The following is a 24261-nucleotide window of genomic DNA, read 5'->3' as shown; positions in this document are numbered from 1 at the left end:
AAAGATACTCAGCTCCAAAGCATAAATAACTTTGGCCCCAAATATTGGCTTTATCTACACATTATTGGTGGATGCCAATTTTGGGGTGAAGATCTAATTTAGCCCGCAATTTCTGTATGAAAATATTTACGGTTTGCAATATTTTCAGTAGAAGGGGCAGTTAAAAATTGAAAATGAATTCTTGCGTCAAAATGTCGAGAACATATGACAGGGCTCGAAACAAAAACTGGATTAATGGATGTGAAAATCGAGCTGCACGAATCGAAACCCAGGTCAGGTAGTTGGTTTGTTACTGACAGCTCATGTTGCTGCTGTATTCACTGGCCGGAACACGTTAAATTAGATGAAAAGCAAACCTAATTGGCTTAAAGTGCTTGGTAGTCGGGCTTAAAGTCACGAACGCAAATAATTGTAATCAAATAACTAGCCGCTGGCTTGTTGGCTACCTGTCTGCCACTCACTTGTGCCACAAACGTGCGCCTGACTGGCTTATTTCCCCATATACGTATAACTCTATATAGTAAAATTTCAATTTGCATATCATAAAAAAATGTCAATACCCAACAAATACACGTAAGCGCAGCCTGTAATGATAAAAATGTGTGCGTGTGAATGTCTGTCTGTGTGTGTGTCTGTGCTCGTATCAAGAGTTAAGCAGGCTCTCCTGACTGGTTGCCTGGATCTTCTCTATGCCGTCGCCTGCCTTGACTGCCTGCTGCTTACCTGGCATATTTGATATGCAACGAAGCAAGTGGAATTTTAATGTGCTAAACCATTTTCTTGCCTGACGCTGGCGCGCCACTGCTGGCATTTGTTGTGGCTGTCATCCTTATACATATACAATATATATATATCTCTGGCTATATCCTTGCTTTAGCTATTTGCCGTGCGGCTTAACCACAAGCGCACGCCTGACACACGCTGTGACTGCGCCTGTGGCACCTGCTCGCCTTGAGAGAGATATTGACTTGCATGCGATGCAACGGGGGTCTGTGTGTGTGTGCTATACGAGTGCCATGTAATTTTAAAGCAGCTCTGCACATTTGTTCGAGCAGTTGCGCAATTAGCAGCTGCTTTGAAAGGGCGCTCAATTAAACCGAAAAGCACATCAAATGCAGCTAACATACAAAGCAATCGATGGCAAATGTTATGTAATTGTAAATGGCCTAATGCGCTTTCAATTATGCAGTCCGTCCAAGTGTTTTATTGGCTGCTAAAGTAACACACACACACACACACACACCCGCTCACATATACTCGCACAGGCAATAATGGACGCCACTGGGCGATTGCGTTAGTGGCCCGAATGGCGTCTTAACACGCCTAATGAAATTTTATGCAGCCTCATGAGCTACGCATTTATTACTGCAAATCACGTAAAACCTGCACACACATATAGGAGTTTGCGTGCGATTGGCTCGTTTGGTTTTGTTCGGGGCAACAGGTAGCCAGAGTGCGCCCCGTGCCGCCGCGCCGGCAAGCGTGGCTGCCATTCATAGTTTTAGTGCTCTTAAGCACACTGCTTACTTGCGGGTATTTTCCAGGCACGCTCTACTTAGCAGCAGCCCCTTTGAGTCGCTTGTCTCCTTCAGCTGCTGGCTCGCTCAGCTGTTGACATAAACGAGCGATTGGCTGTCTTGTAGCTGTTCCAGGTGTTCCAAAGTAGCACTTGAATGCACACACGTGTGGCGCACTTGTTTATTAGTTTTCTCTCAAAGTTGATAACCTGGCTAAGGTCTGTCTCCAAGCAGTTGCCGCTCTTGCTAGTTTAATTAAGAATCAATTTTTATGGCAGCTGATAGCAGCCACTAAAAAGCTTGGTCATGCCCTGGCAGCAGCTGCGTGCGTTTGGGTGTGAGTGTGTGCATCGATTAAGTCCTTCGCCCAGGCAACTAAAAGTTTGCACTGCTAATGCCATTAGATGCAGGGCAAGCTTTGGCATGCCACACAAGCAATTGCCAGGACAGAGGCTTAAAAGTTTCCAGCACAAATTTCAAACAGGTAAAACTTAAAGCAACTACCACAACTGCCGCCGCACACATAGATCACTTTTTAAGCGTACCCAAAATTAGTGGGTGACCTCAAAGGACGGGCGAGGGAGACATAAGAGGGTGACCCTCAATAAAAAGTTGGCAAATTCTGGGCATAAACATGCCCATAGCTACCAGCAACAATGCTCAGTATTTGGCTTATTAAAATCCTAATGATACCGACATAAAAATAAAAATACAAAATACAAAGGAAAATAAAAATAAAAGATCAACAAATTGTATCATAAAACGTAGCTGAATGACACATGCACACGAAAGGAGCAGCTAGCCGACAGCCGGCAGCAGGAAAGCAGGACAGCTCAGGACAAACAATGAGACACGGGCTGCCAAAATAGCCAAGGCAAACTGCGAGTGGCAGAACCCAACCTCTCGCATCGGAACCCAAAAACCCAACCTCACCTTAGTGCTGTCCATTCAGGGGTAGTCTCATGATTTTAATGTGGCGGGTTTTATGACCAAGTCTAAGCATATCGAGTATTCACTCAGCACGCACATTTCGTGCATGTTAAGTGCGGCCAAGGGATAACTTACACAAAGCAACAGTCGCGTATGCACGACTAATAGTTACCCTGCAGACAGCTAAGTTTCCGCATGCTCATAAATCAGATTTAATCATTTCTAAATGGTAGCAGCAAATCGCGAGTCTCAAAACTGCCAGGTCATGGACTACTTTTATATCCCGGTCAGCTTGTGAATAATCTGCGCAATTTTACATCCTTTTCGCTTTTTTGCTGTCACTAGGACGCAGGCAGCGCTGACAGCAAAGGATTTGTGTTTTATTTATTTCGTTTTTATGGCCGTGTTTAGCGAGCAAAAGAAAAGATGAGAAACAAAAAGAGAAAGTGAAGCGAAAGAAAACTTTTGATTAAAACACTCAAAGAGAAAATGTCGCGTTATCCTAATTGGGTATCAATGTGCCCCAAATCAACAGCAGCAACGAGGCGTATGCGCAACATTTTATTGCATACTTCTGAGGGCGCGGCGCCAGTTTGTTGGCATTTCCTGCGCAAAACTTTTCCAACAAAAAAAAAAACTGAAGGTACCTGCTCTGAATAATTCTGCTGTGGAAATCCACACAAACGTAAAGGCAAAAATGTCACCGAAAACCTTGGACGAACAAAATTTCATTGTCAATGTCTCGTTACCCCACATACCACACTACTAGCCCCCCCCCCCTCCCTCACCACTTCGCTTCCCTGCTTGGCTCTCAGCAAGTCGCTAGTTAACTTTCTTGGCAATTGTCTGCAGCAAGCGTTCAACTGTCTGGCTGGGAGCTGAGCATTTCTTGGTTGAGTTGCTAAGAAGAAGATGGGGCTTGGGGCGGAAATCCGCTTTCGTAAGTTTTCGTGCACAAATTGTTGAAATTAGTTTTCTGCGCCCAATGATAAGTACTTGAAACTGAGCTGCACATTCGCAGCGCACTCGGCCAACAGCAAACTGAAATTGCAATTAAATTAATTAAATCGTTTGGATTCTTGCAACGAAATCTTGAGAGTGCAGCTGCAGACTGGCCATAAAGCAAAATTTTCTTGTTTTCAAGTTGAATTCGTACAGGTGGCAACCCAATTTTCTCGAGCTGTTCTGCTTTAGAAATGTTTTTGGAAAGCATACACAAAACTAAACAATTTTGGATTATAGCATGTCAGACAAGGCAAAGTCACTGGCCAAAAGAAGTCGAGTTCGGCTCTATATAAATCCAGCACGCGCCCAGCTCTAGCTCGAAGCTAATATGAAACTAAGCATCCCTTTCAAATAAAAGTCGACTAAGCACAAAACTTGTGCAGACAGTCAGCTAGAAAAGTAAATAGTCGAGTTGTTTGCCGAGTCGAGTGCTTTTGTCTATAGCATATACACAGTGTGCTCGTAGGGTGTCAGACAAACACGCAAACAACGAGGCGTATACGCAATGTACTCCGGGTGTCAGACAAGCAGTGCAAACTGCAAATGAAATCAACACAAATTGCTTGCCACATGCCCCAAATTTGTTGCTACGTGCTACGTCTGTGTGGACTCGAAGATTTAATATTGATTTTCCTTTTTGTTTTTCGCTACCCATAATCAGTCAGCATATTTTCTTATTAAATTTCGTGCCGTCTTCTTTTTTTTTTGCAGCACGAGGCTTTGGCATGCGCGTGGTTGGCGGCAAAACCGGCACCGACGGGCGGCTCTTTGCCTACATTGTCTGGACAGTGCCTGGCGGGCCGGCTGAGAAAAATGGCCTACAGCAGGGCGACAAGGTGAGTTAACTACTAAGAATCGCAATTCGAATAACTAATTAATTTCGAAAACAAGACAAGGTGATGTGAAAATTTGAAAACAAATGTTTTAGGTTACTGGCCAAGGCTAAGTTAAAAGTTGGAGTTCAAGTGCTTAGCCATATAACCCGACGGGTATAATAGTTTATATATATTGAATCTTCACAAAAGAATATATATATCAAGTCCATGAATATAAAGCTGCGATCAATTAAGTTCATGTGTACTGACAGACGGACAGCAAGACAAAACCAAAATACAACAATCAAAATAATTGCTCTAGAAAATATGTGATTAGCAACTCACCCACTTATTTCACATGCGTCGATCGTCATTGCACTTAGTTGACCATCCACGTCTGCACTCTCCAAGCGACCCGACCACACTGCGCAGTAACCAGCGCTGCTGCTAACATAGCACTGCATACTCCTTTTCTCTCACGACGTCGACGTCGACGCTCTGTTAAGTCTGCGACGCAAGCCTATAGAGCGCGTCTCTTTGTCGGTGTCGCTGTTGCTGCTAAGCCTGCGCGTGTTACTCAATTGCTGTTAGAAGTCGGCGGCTCGCTGAGCGTCGCTGTTAAATCTCCAGAGACTCCGTTTTGTGTAGCTGAGTATGCTCCGTTTGGTCCGCTACTTTGCGACTGTATGTGTGTGTGTTCGCTGTCCGTTCTCTTTAGTGAACTCAAACTGGCGAACTTACCGGCGACTATAAGAACTCCTAACTAACACAATAAATAAAAGATAAAAATAGAAAATAACTGCAGCAAATAAAGTTTCATGTTTTTTTTTGCGACGCAGCCCAATTTACAGACCAAGCGGCATTTGAGGGTAACAGTGGGGCACGAGCTTGTAAAAATATATATGTAACTGCCTGTCAGCAATTTTACTTAAGGCAAACATTTTTTGCTGACAAATGATAGCTAAAAGGATGATTTTGTTTTTAACTTAACAGATACTCGAGTGGAACGGCATGTCGCTAATCGATCGCAGCTTTGAGGAGGTCTGCTCCATTATGGATCGCACAGGTGACATTGTCGAGCTGCTGGTGGAACATGCCACAGATTTTCGCATGTGCGATCTGTTCGATGAGAATCTGCCGCCCGGCAATAGTGGCGGCCAGAGTGGACCAAGGCGCTCCGGCGATGGTCCTGTAGGACTGGGACTTATAGCGGGTAAGTTTCAGACGCTCATTCATGTAGCTAGTCCCACAGTCCAACACTTTTGTAATCAGTTTTGTATATATATACATGTGCATAAATAATTTATTGATGTACCCTGAAAACAAACATTTACATAATTTTCATTTGTTGTTCTCCTTTCTTGTTACTTCTTTTTCAAACAAATAATTGTAAAAAAAACAGACCCCGAAATCAACACAGACAAATCACCAGCATCGCCAACTAGACGGAAATTACCAAAAACTCCGGTATAAAAACAATTTCGTAATATTTATTTCAATTTGAAATTTGCGATATGCGATTTGCGATTTGAGATAAAAGAGAACATGAACTCTGGCAGTGAACATACAAATATAAAAAGGAAAATACCTTTATATACTAAACTTATAATACACAATGGGCTATAATGCAATAATTAGCTATAAAAACAATATGCAGCTTAAGCATACGCAGTTTTCTCCACACGAACTTTCAGCTTTTCCTCAAAGTGCTCACAGTATATGAAATCATTTGGCATATTTCAGTGCAGCTTCAGTGCTATAAAAAAAACTCACCCCTATTTCAATCCACTTTACAAACGGTTTTTATGATTTATCGATATTTTTGATTATGTTTCAAATACGAGATTTGTATTTGTAGTAGCTAATATTAGTTAAAAATATATGATTATATTCTGATTTGATTTCTATGTGTTTTTCGTTTCGGTTGATTCTTAATATAACTTACTACCACTAACTAACCATAAACAAATGGCTATGGCTAAATGTGTTCTTTGCTATTTTGTCATATAATCACAATAATTATATTATATTTATTTTTCGGTGTTGGTAGAAATAATTGTTAGTGAACTAAAAACAAAAACCAAATACAAAAACAACGTATATAATATAGTATATGTCAACTACTTAACTAGAAATAGAAGTGACTACGTTTAAGGTTACTATAAACTAAACAAAGGAATTAGCTTAGCTACGAATGCTCAATACTAATACTATACTAACGATTTCGATATGCGTTATATAGCACCTTATAGTATCCATTACTCGACATATATTTTGTGTTAGTTGAACCTTCTCTTGGGCAATCGAATTGCCTGTAAAACACAGTAAGAACAAAGCACCAACAATAGATTTATAAGCTGAACATAAAGTTTTACATAATTGTTAGTCGTCTCTACTCTGAGTAATTGTCTGCAGCCGAAGACAGTGACGAATTTTTAAAGATTTTCCTATATACGCAGCTTGTGTAGTACCATTAAATTAGGCTCTACAAATCGATACAATAAATGAACAACTACTAAGAATTACTATAAAAACAGCTGAGCTGGGTTTTGGGCCAAGCTAAATGAGAATAGTTGGCCAAAACGCAGTGAACAGTTATTAAATACTATTTATATAGAAACAAAACAAACACAAAAACTTTATAAACGTTAATAGTGCAAATTGTAGCAGAGTTTAACTATATATTTATGTGTGTTTTAAATGTTATTAACTTTATATAAGTAGCAAAGAAAATGTGCAAAAAGTTGGAAGAAAACAAAAAAAAAAAACAATCCAAAACCCAAAACAAATAAGTAGCTTGTTGTTGAAATGTTTAAATGTTTTTTAACCGAAACAAAAAAAATGAAGCAAAATTGAACCCAACTTCCTTAAATGGTACATATGCATATACGACAGTTTTACGCATTTTTGGACCCAATCATAAGTAATTGATGTATATGTATTTTGCATACATATACATATAGTGCATACGCCTATATCAACACCTATACACATTTGTATTTGTGTGTAATGTCATTGTTAGTGCTGTGTTTGTAAATGTTTAACATAAATAATATTTTAGAGAAAGCGCGATTATATATATTCAATAGATCGTGGAGCCCACCTACTGATAATTACTTATATGATGAACCCACAATAACAAAGTGCTAAATGAAATATAAATCATTTCTTGAAAGAAACAGAAAAAATAATAAAACTACGTTTTAGACTCTTACTAAAATACCATTAACTAAAGCTGCTGCTTAGCTGTGTAACTCCTGTCAGATGGGTGATAAAATTGAACTTTGGTTTTGTAAAGTACACGTTGTAGAGCCTCTACACACACACACACACACACACACACACACACACACACACACACACACACACACACACACACACACACACACACACACACACACACACACACACACACACACACACACACACACACACACACACACACACACACACACACACACACACACACACACACACACACACACACACACACACACACACACACACACATACTTATAACTGTACTTGTACCTATGTATTGATAGTCCTTATACAACTTGTTGAATTACACACATATATATATATATGTACATACGTACTCATATGTATAACTATGTACTACTTCCCCCCAGCTATTGACCTACGTACAATCCAAAATGAGAACTCTATAAAATGATTATATGAGAAACATGAAAACTGATGACTGTAATTGTATTTTTGGCGCAAGTTGTTGCATTGACATTTTTTTGTATGTATATGTTTAATTAAAAGTAAAAGGGTGAAAACAGAAGAGCTCCAGTACGAGCTATATAAATGGAGCCGCTGGCAGGAAATTTAATCACATTTATGAAAGTCAGTCGCTTATCTTTATACCTATATATATATATATATATACCCATGTATACATAACTTTACAATTCTATACGATATCTATATACACCCAGTTATTTTGAAAATTTAACGCATACCAATGTGCTAATGATTTGAAAAGTAAAAGAAACGTGAAAAATAAAGTCTCTCTATATTAACTGCAAAAAAGAATATCAAATATGAAATGCCTGGAAATTCGTTTTATAACTTTTGTATGCAGCCAGTTTCAAGATTCCAGCCTCGACACGAACGCACCCCATTTCGATGCCCGCCAAATGGTAAATGAACAAAACAACTCTATCAATACCCAACATGTAAATGAAGCATCCCATACAAAATATATACATAAAACCGACTATATATATCTTAATAACTTGTACAGTTCTAGCACTCCCAAAAAAAAAAAACGAAAGTAAAGCCCGCTAGCAAAAAATCCTTTCAATAATACCAAAACCAGTGTAATATAGATAGGTTCTATAAGTTGTACTTATATATTGTAATGCCCACAAAAATATAAAAAGAAATGTGTGCGCTTTTCTTTATTTTTGTTTTCCTTTGAACTTTTGTTTCTTCTGCTTTGTTTTTTTAATATATATAAAAATATATGAAAATACATTTTTCTTTGTTACTGTTACGTACGCGCCCCGTTTTTTCGCTGCGCTGTGTCCTTGTGAACAATTTTCCATTTCTCTGTCAATTTGTGAGCTTTTGTTTACGTTTCGCTTAGCAAATGTTTACCTATCCTTACCCAACGTTTCATTTCGTTTCGGTTTATGCATATTTCTTGACTCTTCAATGATTCCCCCTCTTTCTACCTCTCTCTCTCTCTCTAAACTATACTCGTACATAGTGTTGCATAACGTTTTACACTTTCTCTAGTTGTCTTAACAAAGCGAAGCCTTGTAATAAACTTACTATTCACACACCTTGCAGTAAATACTACCTACTATTCCAATTCAATCTAATCTATTTTTTGTTTGTATATACAAAAAAAAAGTAATCTATTTGTATACAAGGAACATTAATTGTAATGTACTAGCTTAATGAGGACAGCTTTAAGATCTGTATTAGTGTTAGCTGCTTTTATGAAGGGTCGCTTGGCAGATTTACAAAGAACAACAAAGAACACATACAAAAACAACTTAAAACTTTCAGTTTTGGTATCTTTTTAAATATTTTCATATAAATTTTGATATTTTTCATTTGTCTCTCAATTTTACCAACTATTTCTTTAACTTGATTGCATTTTGCTTAATTTGCATAACATGTACCGCAAAGCCTACCAATACAATTTGTTTGACTAGCATTTAGTGGCTCTTTAATCTAAAACCGATTAGCATTTCTTTAAACAACTTGCAACTAATACAAATGCATTTAACTATAAAACTTTATATTAAACATATATATATATTTAATAAACAAAACCCTACTACCGATTGTATATGAACTAAATTTTCATTTCCACCTGTACAAGAATTGTAACCCCAGCTGGCACGAGTTATGGCAATGAATATTAAAAATAATCTAAACCAAAATAAAACTGCAGCAAAATGCAGCAACTCAAAAATAATACTAAATAGATCACTTGGTTTTTGCCTCAACAAAATATATGCAGTATATTAAATAACGATGACAAAAACAATATCAACAAAAATATAAAAATAAAAAAAAAGCAGAGCAGAACAAGCTGCGGAAGCAGTAGGAAAAAATTAGTGTCATCAATGCGATTGATTGATTGATGAGCAATGCTGTTTCGCGTCTGACTTTATGATTGATTGATTCTTTTATTGAATGTAATAATTTCATTGACATATGCATATATGTAGCGGACCCTTAGACATAATGAATTGAAATTTAAAATACATTGACTTATCTATAAATACTATACATATATGTGTGTGCGTGTATATATATATATCAAGGGGATTGAGTCGCCCAAAAGTATGAGTAGCTAATTATATATATATGTGATTTTTTATTTATATAAATGTATATTCTCTTGCACGCTTCAAACTCATATAACATCGTATTTAACCGTATATTCGTAAACTTAGTCTTGTGTCTGCTGAATGTCTTCCGTTGTGACTGTCTGCACTGCATTTATTATTCATACGCACCGTAGACGCAAAGTTTACTATCAATTTTAGTTACTTTTGCCACACGCACAAACAAGCAGTCGGGGGAGTAGAGGGCAGGTAACAGGGGGCAAGCAACTACAGGCCTTTGCCTAGCTGCGGTTTAAGCGCCACAACTTTGAGACACTGTCTCTGCGTATCTGTGTGAGTGTGTGAGTGTGTGTGTGGGGGTGTGTGTGTCTGGGGCAGGTGTCAAGTTAGCGTGCGAGTTTTTCATTACGCCCAAAGAGCAGGCAACAGTTGACTCCTGCCACAGCGCTCATTGGTTGTAGGGTGGGTGGTCTGGGACCTTGTTTTGGGCCCTGGCGGCTGTCAGCAACAGGTGCTGTCGCCTTTAATTGACAGCTGGCAGGCATAAAATGTTTGAAATGTCGAAAATTAGAAAACTTTTAACAACAATTCAGGCAGCGCCGTCGTCATTATTATCGGCATTGCCTTTGAAAGGCAACAGCCCCCTCCGTTGCCCTTGTCTTGTGTTAGCCTTCTGCTGCAAAGTTTTTCAAGTGTTTGGGCACTTATCGCTGCCTGCCAGCCAGCCATTTTGATCAACTTCAATAATCCTGGCCCTCTGCATGTGTATTTATGTGCGCGCGCTCGTGTGCGCGTGTGTGTGTGCTGTTTACCTTTAGATAAGTGCGCGCTTCTGCCTCATAAACGCCCCGCACGAATTCGATTTCGTGTGGCCCCCTTCCCACCCAACAGACGAGAAATGTGTCTCGTAATGTAATAAACTTTTTGGCACTGCCATAAAGAGTTGCTACACACACACACAGACACGCGCGCACCGAGCAACAGTTCCTCAAATACATTTGGATGTGTGTGTGTGTGTGTGTGGTCCATTTCCGTTTTGACACACGTTATTGCAATATGGCGGCTTCCGTTGCCATTGCAGTGCTCTCTGTACGCCAGACAGTTCGACATTCGTTTCAGCTGTTGCTGTTGCTGTTGTTGTTGTTGTTATTGTTATTACTGTGCGCATATACACGCTATGAATATTTTATGAGGCTGCGCTATATTCAACACACCCAAGTATAATAAACACAACACTATGCCAACAACAACATCAGCAGCAGCAGCAACAATGACTCTTATGCGCAACTGCGCAGCAATGACTTCCGTTTGAGTGGGATGTGCCGACAGGGGGAATGGGAGGAGGAGGTGAAGTACAAATAAAAAAACGCTAGTCAGCGCCCACAGCAGATGGCATTTGCGGTTCTCCGTGTGGTCAATGTAAATACAAATATATCTCTGTGTCTGTGCGTGTGTGTGTGTGTGCTATAACGTGCGCTTATTCAAGCATCATTTACATGTAACTATGCATGCCTTTTTGTATGGGTATGTGTATGTTTATGTGCATGTGTCTGTGTAACGCCTGTGGCTATGCACTGCATTTTCGCATGCTTTTCATTTCCTTTACTTTCACTCTGTGTCTCTGCCCTTGCTCGCTCTCTCCATATGTGTATGTGCCTCTGCCTTTATTTTCACCCGTTTAATTAGTTTTATTTATGTTTTTATTGCTTTAATTTGTTGTTCAGTTATGTACACAACAACAACAACAAGAACAACTACAGCAACACAATCAAGCAACTGTAAATATGCGAGTTGAATAATAAACTAAAGAGTAAAGATTCAATGCGTTACATATGTAGGCATTAGGCTAATATAATCCACTAACTAAATATTAAGCTAAAACTTGTACAGCGCAGCCTTTTTTACATGCTTCGAGTTGTTGTTCTGTCGTATTGGATCTATGTACTAATACTTCTCTCAACCGCAGGAGCAAATTGCACGGGAGAAAATGGTCAGCGGCCGTGTCCAAATACAGGTTTGGTATCATGCGGAACGCACCGAATTGGTCGTATCCCTAATGGCTGGCGATGATCTAGCATTACGCGATGAGGCATACGGGCATGGCAATCTGCCGGAAGCATATGCCAAAGTTCGCATATTGCCCAAGTGGTAAGTGTACCGTTAAAATGTTTAACCCATCTATTAAAGCCTCTTTATCGAGCTGTTAAAGCTCTTATGCAGCAAACATCAATAATCTCTAATTGTGACTACTTAACTTATTTACAAATATACCCAAACCTTTCTCTACAGCATTTTCTTTGTGTCTTTTCTATTAATGCTGTATAATATATATGTATTAACTCTCGATTATCCTCTTGCTACTGCAGCGGCGACGGCAGCGTGCAGCAAACGGAGGTCAGTCGGCCCACTCAGAATCCCATTTGGAATGCAACCTTGACCTTTGCCCATGTGAAGGCCGACAGCTTGATGGATCGCTATATAGACATACAATTGTGGGATCTGGTGCCGCATACAGAGTCCATATTTCTGGGCGAATGCAACATTGAGCTGCAGCAGGCATTTCTCGATGACCAGGCCATCTGGTGTCGTCTGGAGGACCCAAAGGGGCTGCGTGGCATTAGCATCAGCAAGTCGCCAAGCGTCTCGCCACGAGGCTCCATTGCTGCGGGTGCTGGCCATTGTGGCGATATGGCACGTTTGCTGCGTCGGGATTACAATATGCAGCGCTCCATATCGGATGATGTTGATTCGATAGGGGACGGTGCATCATTGCTACATCCGGATCATGCTTGGATAGCGGGCTCGCGACGCGGCTCATCGCAATCAGAGACATTGGAAGTCGAGGTATATCAGTTGGGTAAGGACTTCTCGCGCTCATTGCCGGGCTCGCGTCGTTCAAGTTTTCAGGATGCCGAAAAGAATCGGCTGGAGGAGGATGCCATGGCCACGCCACCCACATCATATCTTGTGGGCCGGCGTCGCTCCTCAGTTGCACGACGCGATCCGGATGAGATCTTGAAGTCCTTAAAAGCTGTACGCGGCGAGCTGGGACGCACAATGAGCCTGGGCACCGAGCAGAACAAGCGCATGGGTTCGCGACGTAAGTATCGATACCAAGTAGCTTAGGTTAATTATTTACCTTTCAGCTGGGTTCGGGATGCAGCTGTTATGATTTCATAAAGATAAAGGAGACCTTTCTCCAAAGTGTGCTCCCAACTAAACAAACTCTCTCTGAGCTGTCATGATACCCCACCACTGTCTTTCTACCACCCCCCCCCTCTTTCTCTCTTTTCACACTCACTGAACCTGGCTTGCTGTGTGTCTGGTACTACTTTCTGCCTCAGTCTAGCAACTATATACTAACTATATATACATAACATATATATTGCATTGGCCTCTATTTACAACTGTCTATCTAATTTCTTTGCTTTCCCATATCTTTCTCACTATTAGCCACAATATCGGTGTCGCATTATCAAAGCTTTGACACACCCTACACTAACTGGACAAACACTAAATGATAAACCATATCACACAATATTCAATTAACTAAGCAATAAACAATAAATCCCGTTAACTTCCAATGATTATAAATAATGCAAGCAAATTATTAAAGAACTCTCTCAGCACCCGACACCTAAACCTCGGTTCCAAACCTAATCAAAAGCTCTAAACTACACAAATTCTGATATTCAATTTAAAAACCACTCTTTGCACGGCAATAATTAAATTAAATAACTAAGCCAGAAACCACAACAGCAACTAAGTAATCGAAAGCAACTAAGTAAAAACACCAAAAATCTCAAAAATCTTTTTTTGTAAATTATACGAGACACATTGCAAAAACCACACTGCAAATTGAGCTTGGCAGCATAATAGTTTATGTTATTGCAAAAGAAACAAAATATATGTTAACATTTATAAAACAATACAAACAACAACAGCAATGCAAAGCAAAAGTATTTAAACACACAAAAACCACGAACTCACCCACTGGTAAGAATGCAAAATGAATTTTCGTTTTCAGTTTAAGTTTTGTGTTTCAGTTCTGCCCGACTAGTGCTTCACTTTGGCTTATTTCAATCTCTTAAGGCCTTTAAAGAATTGTTAGTACAAAATTCTAGCTGCATGCCACTTAATTAACACACACTGCGACACACACAATTTACCTGTGCACGCTGCCTGAGCTTAAGAACTCCGCTTGCCACTCACCCTGTACAGCTTCTGGTATATTATTAATGCCCACACCCACACACACAAACACAACCAAACCTTCACATACAAGCACATGAAAGACCTGGGTTGCGCGTGCACAAAAAATAGCGGATAAGTCAAGTCCCAGGACTCGGGAAAACTTTTGATGCCATCATTTGGTTGAGCTTAATTCAGCTTATTGCTGTTATTTGCGCCAAGCAACAAAGCAGCCTCAGCAAATTTTATTTAAAATGCAAAGCCATACACACACACCCACACACACATTCACACTCACGCCCAGCCAGCGAGCTGCCACGCCCTATTACCTGTTGGCTGACAACTCCTTGACGCCTGCCATGAACCCTTCCGCAGAACCGAAAAATAGCTCAGCCTTGAAATTAACTTTTAAAAGCAAGCGACACGCAAAATATGAAAAGCCGCATAAGGCACAAGCAAAAGAAAAATCAAGTAGACGAAGAAGCACACAAAGTTAAGCAAATATTAAAGAAAAAGGGAAAACAACAGCCAAATGGGACGTCCTCTTGATGAGCCACAAACAAGCCGTTAAATATGGAAATCAGCCGCGGCCCCAACTCTGACTCTAATTTCAACTACCCACAAAAATGGGAGCTATGGCAAATGTTTGCGTGTTGATGTCACGAAAGAAAAACACGGCAAGGAAACCTGCTGAAAGAAACTAAAGAAAATGGAATATTTTGTTTGAAAGCAAAATAAAATATACGAAAGCCTAAGAAGTGAATTTCATTCTAAAATAATAAATAAAATACATGGAAATTCCAAGAGTCAAGAAAATTAGTGTAGAAACGAATTTGTTACGTAATGAAAAAAGACGTGTTACTCAACACTTAAAAATCGCCGATGCGAATCTATCCTTAGATGCTGCGGCAGTTTGGCCTTTTCAGTTTTGGCCCTGCTTTTCAATGTGTTTCGCCTCACTCTTCGCTGCGTTCCACTGAAATTTATTTTGCTTCGCATAATACACACACACACAGCTCTGAGAAAAGTTTGACATATATTTTATTTTTACTTAAAAGGGCATTGGCAAAAAAAATCTTTGAACTCTTGCCATAAACCCTTTGGCCACATTCTGTATTGTGCGCTCAATTGATTGAATGATTGATTGACTGTTTGAATCAGCTGATAATGAAGCTTGACGCTCTCGACAACTATTATATAAATATGCATATCACGTCACAGGCCCCGCCGTGGTATTAAAAATATATAAATCACTCATGTGCATAACCCTTAGTTGGTAAAAACAATATGACAACGGCGACCGCTGCAATCACAAAGCCAAGATATTTTGTCAAGAGCAAATTAAGTATACGCACCCAGTGCAATTTACCGCCAACAAAAAGTACAAAAAAAATTGAATAATATCAAGCAGTCAGTCCACATGAAATTCCCAATTTGGTGAGAGGCTATGATAACAGTCGTGCGACCCAACATAAGGTGATGGCTTTGCCTCTGAAACATAAAAAGTAAAAACAATTAACTTGATTAGCAAGCCAGATATTCCTTATTACCCATACGCACTGTTGGATGCTTACCTCATACGCGTGGACACCACCTCAATTATAACGGAAGTAGTCAATGCAAAACTACTGAAACACATTGCTAAGATGCAGTGTCGCCACTGATGCATTGCAAAATGGAACTAAAATTCGATGTGTTAAAACAGAATTAGGCTAATAGAAAAGGAGGCTAACAAAAAGGCGCCACCCCAGTAATCGAGTGGCAGGTCTGAGAAAACCCAACTTTTATGCGTACTATCCCATAATGCGCTGCTATAGATCATATCGCAGAAAATCCGATCGGCCTAGTTTACAGAGCATATATATGGCGATATATAATGCCCAAAAGTAATGCCACAGCAGCTCACACAAAGAAGAATCCTGAAATCACGACGCTGACGAGCAGAAAATTCTTAAAATATAGTCTTCTTAGCAATGTAACCATATCATTCCAAAAGCATCTGAAAAATTTAGCAGGTTGCATCAAACTGAGGCGCGGAGGTCCAGGAGTAATAAGCGTCACACCCAGGCTGGCTAAATTCCGACCACAAATTCTCAAACATAGATGATTAAACGTATCATAAGCACGCTCATCCTCTCCGTTTTGGCAATTGCCGGACTGCCAGACATCATCCACATCCACCGTGGTCATATTGAGAAAAAGAAAAGTTGAATATTTTGTAAATTTATAGAAATAACCAAACAAGTACAATCCAAATAAGCAAAGCCTGTGCGACTTAGTTCTTAGTTCTCCGGTAGGAAAAAGATGAGCAAAATGGTAACTGCATAAAAAGGAGCTTTACAATATCAAGCATACGCACCATATGCATCGGCCACTTACTTGCCATGCCCGCCACGTACACATTGAATGTTACCAAGCAGCAGCAATTCAGAGTATAGCCCACAAATATACTGCCCACCAGAACGCCAAAGCGACCAAACATCATCGCCAGGGCCACAGCTTTGCTTCTGCAGGGAAAAAAAATGGTGGAAATCTGTTTGATAATAGGCGACAGACTCTCACCTCAAATGCGTGGCTACCACATCGATGATCACAGTCAACGTCAGTCGCATACTACACAAAGTTGGCACAACGAGCAGGACAAATGCCGCAATGACCAGCTCATCGCGGATGACAAGGTTGAGCATGAAACCTGACAAAGTGGAAAGGACCGAGAAGCCCACCAGAATTGGCTTACGGTTAAGACAAATTAACAAGACACTGATTAGCATGAATCCCGCCAAACAGGCGCCACCATGATAAATGCAAGCGAGCAGATTAGATGTAGCCAAATGGCACTAGAAATTGGCTATTTTAAGTTCTGGTCTAGCGCATTGATGAAACAACGAACCTTGGAAATGACCGTACTGGTATTCCGAGCGCCAGATGCTTTTAACACATCACAGAGTATCATACTTTCTTCGCTTTCCTCCGTCATTTTGATGACGCGCGGCATCCAAACCGTCAGCACAGCACCGCTATAAACACGTATATTTATTTAGATGCATAATAAATACATAGATATATATATATATATGAGAATGCTCAACTAGTAGATACCCTGAACCCAGGGGCAAGCAGCCATTACAAACATTCCAACTTTCTTCTCTTAGAATCGACTATGTCGTTATGATTTTATGGAAATGGTGCGAGATTCCGTAAATAGATCGACTCATGCTGCTTATGGTATGAGAGATTATATCCATTCTCCCTAGTTATTGTATTTCCCGAGATTGACGCGGGAAATACAATAACTAAGCAAAGGAGCAGACAGACGAACATAGCTAACTCAACTCAGCTTGTGGTACTGATCAAGAATATTATATTCCTAGCTTGATTTAAGTGACCATCTACTGGGTAACAGCTATTGCATCCAAATAACCACCCACTATGAATAGCACGGCAACCCCGTGAAGCTACAATAGACCCAGTGTCAGGAGCTTTCAATAAATATATATATAATAACGTCTGTATGCAACATACATTTACACGAAATCGATATATCCCATTTTCAAGTGGACTCAGGGTAGATATTTAACCCGCAAAAAGGTCAGCTAATTCTGATCGAAGAAAAGATATATATTATGTGCGAAATATCCTCTTCGAGGACAATTAAACCAGATACTCACGTGGCAAACATAAAAAACATAATTCCAATAACGAGCAGCATGTAGCGGGCATTGTTGCCTTGCAGCAGGGGCTTCGTATCGTTCCAGACACGTCGGAAAAAGCTGTGGAATAGTTAGTTTGAGCAGAAGGTGCACAGCTGCTTGTTAGTATTATCGCTACTCACTTTTTATCAGGTAGCAGGGAATCACGGCGTAGATTTGACTGCGTCACAGACTCGATGCCCAGACTTTTAAGCGTTACATTCTTGCCCTTGTTGTACCGACAGCACATCTCCAGGACGTCGAGCGCCTCTTGCGTTTTCTGGACGGACAGATAGTACTTGGGACTTTCAGGCATGGGCAAGAGAATAAGCACAGAAAGGATGCCAGGCAGCAGATTGGTCATACTGAGCACACGCCAGCCGCTAATCGCATAGTCGCCGGATATCTTAAGGTGTATATTTTGCGGCAATATCACCAACGCAGAAGCTGTGTGTAGAGGCGGAACAGTGGGCATCTGTCTCGATACATGCAGAGCACTTACCTGGCACATACAGCATGCTGATGCCAATGGAATAGCACAGAAAATTGAGCACCATGGGCCGCAGCTTGATCTTGGTGAACTCGCCCATGTACGTGATCACCGCCATGCCAGGACCTGTTAGACTGCCGAGAACAAATGCATGAAATATTAGCAAACATTCACCAGACTTACACGCAGCCGTTGATGAAACGCATCACAAGATACGACCAGAACTCTGGCATCAGCGACGATATAAACGAGGTGAATATGGTCAGCGTGGAGGTGATGAGCAGCAGCTTGCGGCGACCGATCTCATCCGACTTGTAGCCCATATAGTGGCTGGTGCAGACTTGCGCCATCAGCCCCGCGGTCATCAGCCAGGACAAGTGATGGTTACCGATGCCAAGTTCACACCTGGCTGCCACAGTTATCAGCGAGATGCCGAACTGCTCGTTGGTCACATAAAACTGTTGCATTGCACAGCCAAAAAATATAATCATTTGCATGCGGCCAAAGCCTGTAAATGCCGCGGAACACAGAGCTGAGCAATTGCAGCCGCAGATCGAAATTCTGCACACGCTTACCAAGTGTATTGAACACATCGTCAATGTCCACATTAGCCATATTTCACTTGAGAACGATTTTGAAAATCCCTTTAAAATTCGGTAGCCTAAGAAAATGTTATCAAAATTTGGGAGAATTCAAGTTTTTGTGGGACAAATGCCAAATAGTTGAGAATACAGCTTAATATCTGTCTTAATGTTTTATTAAAAAGTGCAGATGTTTTGAATTGGAATAATCGGCAATAAACCACATTCTGGAGACTAGATGACAAATACAGTTTAATTTATATACATTGGTTTATGCAAGAGGATTTGAGTTTTAACTACGTAACAAGTAAAATAGAGAAAATAAATATTGTAGTGCACTGGAATAAATATAAAAAAAATTACATTTTGTTAAATAAGCAGACTAGCCGAGATCTTAGGATTCAAAGATATACATATTTTGTATTGTTGAATAGTCGACAAAACACTCAAGCAAAAAATGTAATTCATTTAAAGATAAAAGTAAAGAACATAAAGATTTCCAATAACATCGCCCGCACAGCTACTTAATATGAAAATATAAACCAATTTCAATTACAATAATAAACACACACAAATTTTACACATGCATATATGTATATGTACATTAAAATAACACGCATACGCACTGTGACATTTCTTAGCTGTTGTTCTGCATGTTTGTTTTGTATAGCTAAAAGCATTTCTCTTCCCCTAGAGCTTAGACTTGGTCTTAGACCATGCAACTCTCTCTTCATATTTCGCCCAGTAAACCTTGAATACATTGAGTTGGAGTTGGAGTTTCATTCAGTTGAGCCACCTGCAGTCCATGACAATGCCGAGTTGTATTAATTTAATTTAATTTGTGTTTGCCGCATCCCTTGCTGCTGCAGGTGCCAGCCGTGCCGGCCTGCCGAGTGGTCCCAACAGTCGCAAAAGCTCCATACTGGATCTGTCGCAGCAGCAACAGCAGCAGCAACTGCAACAACTGCAACTGCAAAACCTGCAGCTGCAACAACAGCAACATCTGCCGATTGGCATTGGCACAACGGAGACCAGTCCACCGTCCGATGATGAGGACAAGCGCTATCGTCCACGCTGGAAGGGCTCGGGCACACAGCTGCCACCGCAGAGCGCCAAGCAGGCATTGTCCAGGCTAAAGCAAGCCGCCTCCGTCTCGAATGTGGCACAGGAAAAGCAGAGCCAGCTGTTGGGCAGCGGCCTGGGAGACAGCAGCCAGCAGCAGACGCTGCGCAAGGGCAGCATGGTCAATTTGCGTGGACAGGATACACTCAACGCAGGCGGACAGCTGCAGCAGCAGCGCAAGGCTAGCATGTTTCAGTTGGGCGAGGGGCACGCCCCGCAATCGCAGTCGCTGTCGCAGTCGCATTCGCTGCAGCGCAAGGGCAGCGTCTATGTGCCCTCCGCCAGCGATACGCCCCCCATGGGCACGCCCACACGCAAAGGCAGCATCTATCAGCGGACCAGCACGGAGAGCGGCGACAGTCCACAGAGAAAGGGCAGCATCTATCAACGCACCAGCACGGACAGCGGCGACAGCCCACAGAGGAAGCAGAGCGTGGTGAAAACCCTCAGCGGCAGCTATGTCAACGTCGCGGCCATCACTGGCAGCGAGTCCAGCTATGGCCTCAAGTTGGGCCCCTCCCAGATACATCCCAAGGGCTATCGCCTGACCACGGCGCGTTATGGCGAGCTCAAAATGGGATTTGTGAAAATTAAAGGCAACGTCGAGGTGGAGGTAAGAGAACCTCCAGAAAACTGTTGCCCTTTATTAAAGAACTGGCAAATATCTACCTACGAGAATAAATGTAACATCAACTAATCAATGGCCTTTTACATTATTGCAGCTGATTTGTGCACGAAACATTGTCAACGCGGACTGCGAGACGCCGCCGGACACCTACGTCAAATGCTACATCAAAGATGGCGAACGTTTGCGGCACAAGAAGAAGACGCGCGTGGTGCGGCATGCCGCAGAGCCAATCTACAAGCAGACCATCAAATACCAGGTGAGCAAATGGGCCATCAATAAAGGGGCAAAACTCGCCGATGATGCCACAAATGGCGATAAGCACCGCTGGCCGTCAGCTCAATGTTGTTGCAGTTGTTGTTGGTCGCATTTTAATGCGATTAATGGCGGCCAAATTGCAGCAGACTGCGCAGTGCGTGTGTCTCCAGCTCGCGAACACAATGAAAATAGGTCGGCAGAATGCGGTCGGGTGCCAGCGACTAAGCAATACTCTGTTCACAGTTGAACTAAAGGTTGAGTTAGTTGAAAAAGAGACTTCTTGCCTCGGCAGCTGCAACAGGCTTTTCACTTCATGACTGTAAACAAAAGCTTGAGGAAATGTCGCCGCAATAATTATGAGGTGACCTTTAAAGGAAGTGAGCCAGGAGCTAGAGTAGATACCTGCCCAATTTGTCCGACTCTTGTTCTAAGAATGGAATATAAGTTCAATTAATTAATTTTTAAAACTGTCTGCTGGCATTTAAACGAGCAGACGGACAGACTTGTAAACGGACAGTAGAGAAAACTAATATACTCTTTTCACTTTATGAAGAGTGTATAAGAAGCATGTAAGCACTGGCCTGCTTCTTCTGCATATTTATTTATATGTATATTTCCCAGTAATTACACAGAGTGACATTAATGCAATTTGTATGCAAATAATCTTTACTTTTTAACACGCACACCCACACACGCACACCCACACACACACACACGCACACACTCAACGCACAGAGTGCGGATGTCTTTGGCCGGAACATTGTCATAATGGTGTGGCAACGATGTGTGGGCTTCGAGCACAATCAGGGCCTGGGCGGCACGGAGGTGAATCTGGACAAAGTGAACATTGGACAGCACATCAGCGGCTGGTACCCGCTGTTCCCCATGCACAGCTACGGCGGCTCGGATTCGGATAATTCCCCTTGACCGAACACGGGAGCGCGCGCGACAACCGAAACAATAAAATTGAAATGCATAACACCAATATTTAATGATATGCTATTGCTTAAAGTAAACGCTCAATTTGTTAGTACTTAAGCTGGGCCATCCGAACATTTGTTGTTTAATCGAAGTTATAATCCCAAGCCAATCCCCAACAATTCCCACATATATACATTTATATATATCTATGTATGTCCCCAAAATAGTTTTAGTAGTTAAATGAGCTTGACAGCGTTTTTGGTGAGAGAGCTTTGTAGGTACAGTAAGGCAACACTACGGCAAACAATTGCAGGCACAATAATTGAGAAATCAGAGTACCAGATCGAACAGACAGACATATAGAAATACATATTATACAAGAAATCAAAACAAAAGAAAACAAAACAAAAAATGAATGATATATATATATTTTTGCTTGTTGTTGTTGTGTTTGTGAGTGTTTAATGCATGTTGTGTTTGTGCCACGCGCAGGCAAAGGCAAAAATCCAATAAAACAAATTGAAAATCAACAATAAAGTCGTAAAATGCAAGGCAACGAAAAGGCAAGTAAATCGAAAGCATACGCTACAGGAAACCTAAAGTACACTAACCTTTATTAACAAATATATTCAACTAAATGTTTGCTAAATGTTAATCACTTTTCAAAGTCAGAGCTGAGTAAACCCGTGAAGGTTTCAAACTGCAGGCCACACGAATCAAATGCAAAACTAAACACTAAACTTTCTCAGTGTATAAAATATAAAAGAAAAAAACACTCAAACGATATCAAGTGGAAAAAAAAACATATACAACTAAATTAATATGACAATCTTCTTGTGTATGTGTGTGCGTGAGCGTGAGTGTGTGTGTGCGTGAGCGAGTAAAGCGTGATTAAGACGAATTTACTGTAGTCATTTTTTCGGTAGTCAGTGTGGTAGGCGCAACACAACATTTAAAGCAATTTGCTTAAACGAAATCCTCAACTTCCTTCGTGCCCCGCTTGGTAGCCCCCATTTGTATCTTCCCAGAACTTGCAGCTTCACATTCGACTTTCGACAGGACAATCTCTTGTAATGAAATACTAGGAAACAAAAAGATTGAACAAAAAAAAACACTTCTTTTTTTAGTGGGCTTGCAAACAAAACCAACGTTCAACTTATCGACTTGGAGTTTCAAACTTGGCAAACATTATATAAAAAACGAAAAGAAAAAATTATCTAAAAAATATTTAATAACTAGCATAAACTGGTGTCATATTATCAATACAAAACTAGAGTACATTTAAGCTTTGATGAAAATCTTCAACTTTTTACTCTCTACTAACTGAAAGCCTCTTGCAAAAAAAAAACTCGACTATTTCTACAAGTGCGACAACTTTTTACCGTTAGTTAGCAAAAGGACTTCAAACAATTTCACGTGGTACTAAAGAAAAAACTATCAAAATTCTATATACTCTACTACTCCTAAGAATTCGTTATATATTGTTTTTGTTTTCGAAACCCCCTAATTGCTAAGTTTAAGAAATAATCTCTTTGTCATTGTACAACTGCTTAAGTAACATGTGCATATATACGTACATATGTAATTTGTCCAGGTAGCCAGGGTAAAACCTTCGAGTGGTATCGGAAATAAAAAAACATTTCAGTTTAAATAAATATTAAATACTCTTTACATTTTGGCTGTTGACCTTAGCTCGAGAAAAATAGTGTTGTAAGACGAAAGAGCGTCAAAACGAAATGAAATGAATCGAAACGAAATGAAACGAAACGAAAGGAAAACTAAAAATTGGTTGTGCTTTGAGAAATCTATTGTAATCATTGTTGAAAATCTATTTTCTATAATGGCTGTAAAAGCCTTAAGATATTTTCAGCTAAACTTAAGTATCTTAATACTAACTATTGCTGTAACTGAAACTTAAGTCTATTTGATCAACTTTGTACGATCTGTACTTTAATTATTAAACCTATTATACCTATTACATGTTGTTAATTGTAATTGAAAGTACTCTGAAAAGAAAAACACTGTAAAAATAACACCATATCAACGTGTAGCGTTGAGGACAAGGATTAGCAAGGATTAAGGACAGCGCTTTAAAAGTGCAGAGTGTGTGTAGCATGGCTTACGATTATAGAAAAAGGAAAACCTATATTTAACAATTTGTTAAACATTAGTAATTACTTGCATTAAACTATTAAATACAATATATATAGACAGATGTGAACAATATGAACGTACATATATACGGATATATATACATATATTATAATTAAATGTAGCAAAACCCAAGACAACCACAACAAT

General features: G+C 40.5%; 2 protein-coding genes across 8 annotated transcripts in view; one reads left to right on the top strand and one right to left on the bottom strand.

The window, feature by feature from the left end:
- Positions 1–24249, top strand: part of Fife (fife) — a 45138-nt gene extending 20889 nt beyond the window's left edge. The window contains exons 9-16 of one of the 4 annotated variants that reach the window (XM_064690044.1): positions 4164–4288; positions 5261–5480; positions 5670–5734; positions 12050–12231; positions 12450–13183; positions 19904–20769; positions 20879–21040; positions 21775–24249. In XM_064690044.1, the coding sequence (XP_064546114.1) occupies positions 4164–4288; positions 5261–5480; positions 5670–5734; positions 12050–12231; positions 12450–13183; positions 19904–20769; positions 20879–21040; positions 21775–21966 (2546 nt within the window). In that variant the 3' untranslated portion in view covers positions 21967–24249. Of the gene's footprint in view, positions 1–4163; positions 4289–5260; positions 5481–5669; positions 5735–12049; positions 12232–12449; positions 13184–13536; positions 15305–19903; positions 20770–20878; positions 21041–21774 lie in introns of those variants that run through there. The other 3 variants (XM_064690043.1, XM_064690042.1, XM_064690040.1) reach the window with 3 other exon arrangements.
- Positions 15292–19378, bottom strand: LOC135433805 (synaptic vesicle glycoprotein 2B-like). 4 transcript variants are annotated; one of them, XM_064690048.1, is made up of 11 exons: positions 19029–19378; positions 18637–18961; positions 18466–18587; positions 18107–18410; positions 17943–18044; positions 17165–17291; positions 16837–17111; positions 16654–16781; positions 15849–16594; positions 15644–15765; positions 15292–15577 (listed from the first exon to the last, which is right to left on the bottom strand). In XM_064690048.1, the coding sequence occupies exons 1-9, from the start codon at positions 19066–19068 to the stop codon at positions 16557–16559; spliced, it is 1461 nt and encodes a 486-aa protein (XP_064546118.1). In that variant the 5' UTR covers positions 19069–19378; the 3' UTR covers positions 15292–15577; positions 15644–15765; positions 15849–16556. The 4 variants fall into 4 exon arrangements, with proteins under 4 accessions (XP_064546118.1, XP_064546116.1, XP_064546115.1 ...); XM_064690046.1 differs by lacking the exons at positions 18637–18961; positions 19029–19378 and having other exon boundaries at positions 15835–16594; positions 18466–18606; XM_064690045.1 differs by lacking the exons at positions 18637–18961; positions 19029–19378 and having other exon boundaries at positions 15630–15765; positions 18466–18606.
- Positions 24250–24261: the final 12 nt, after the last annotated feature.

This window comes from Drosophila montana, unplaced genomic scaffold, assembly GCF_035044405.1.
Source record: "Drosophila montana isolate Dmon_TW-CO22-7 unplaced genomic scaffold, ASM3504440v1 contig_3231_1, whole genome shotgun sequence".
Lineage (NCBI taxonomy): Eukaryota > Metazoa > Arthropoda > Insecta > Diptera > Drosophilidae > Drosophila > Drosophila montana.
The sequence above is the reverse complement of the archived record's forward strand: the minus strand, read 5'-3'. Positions and strand labels throughout refer to the sequence as shown.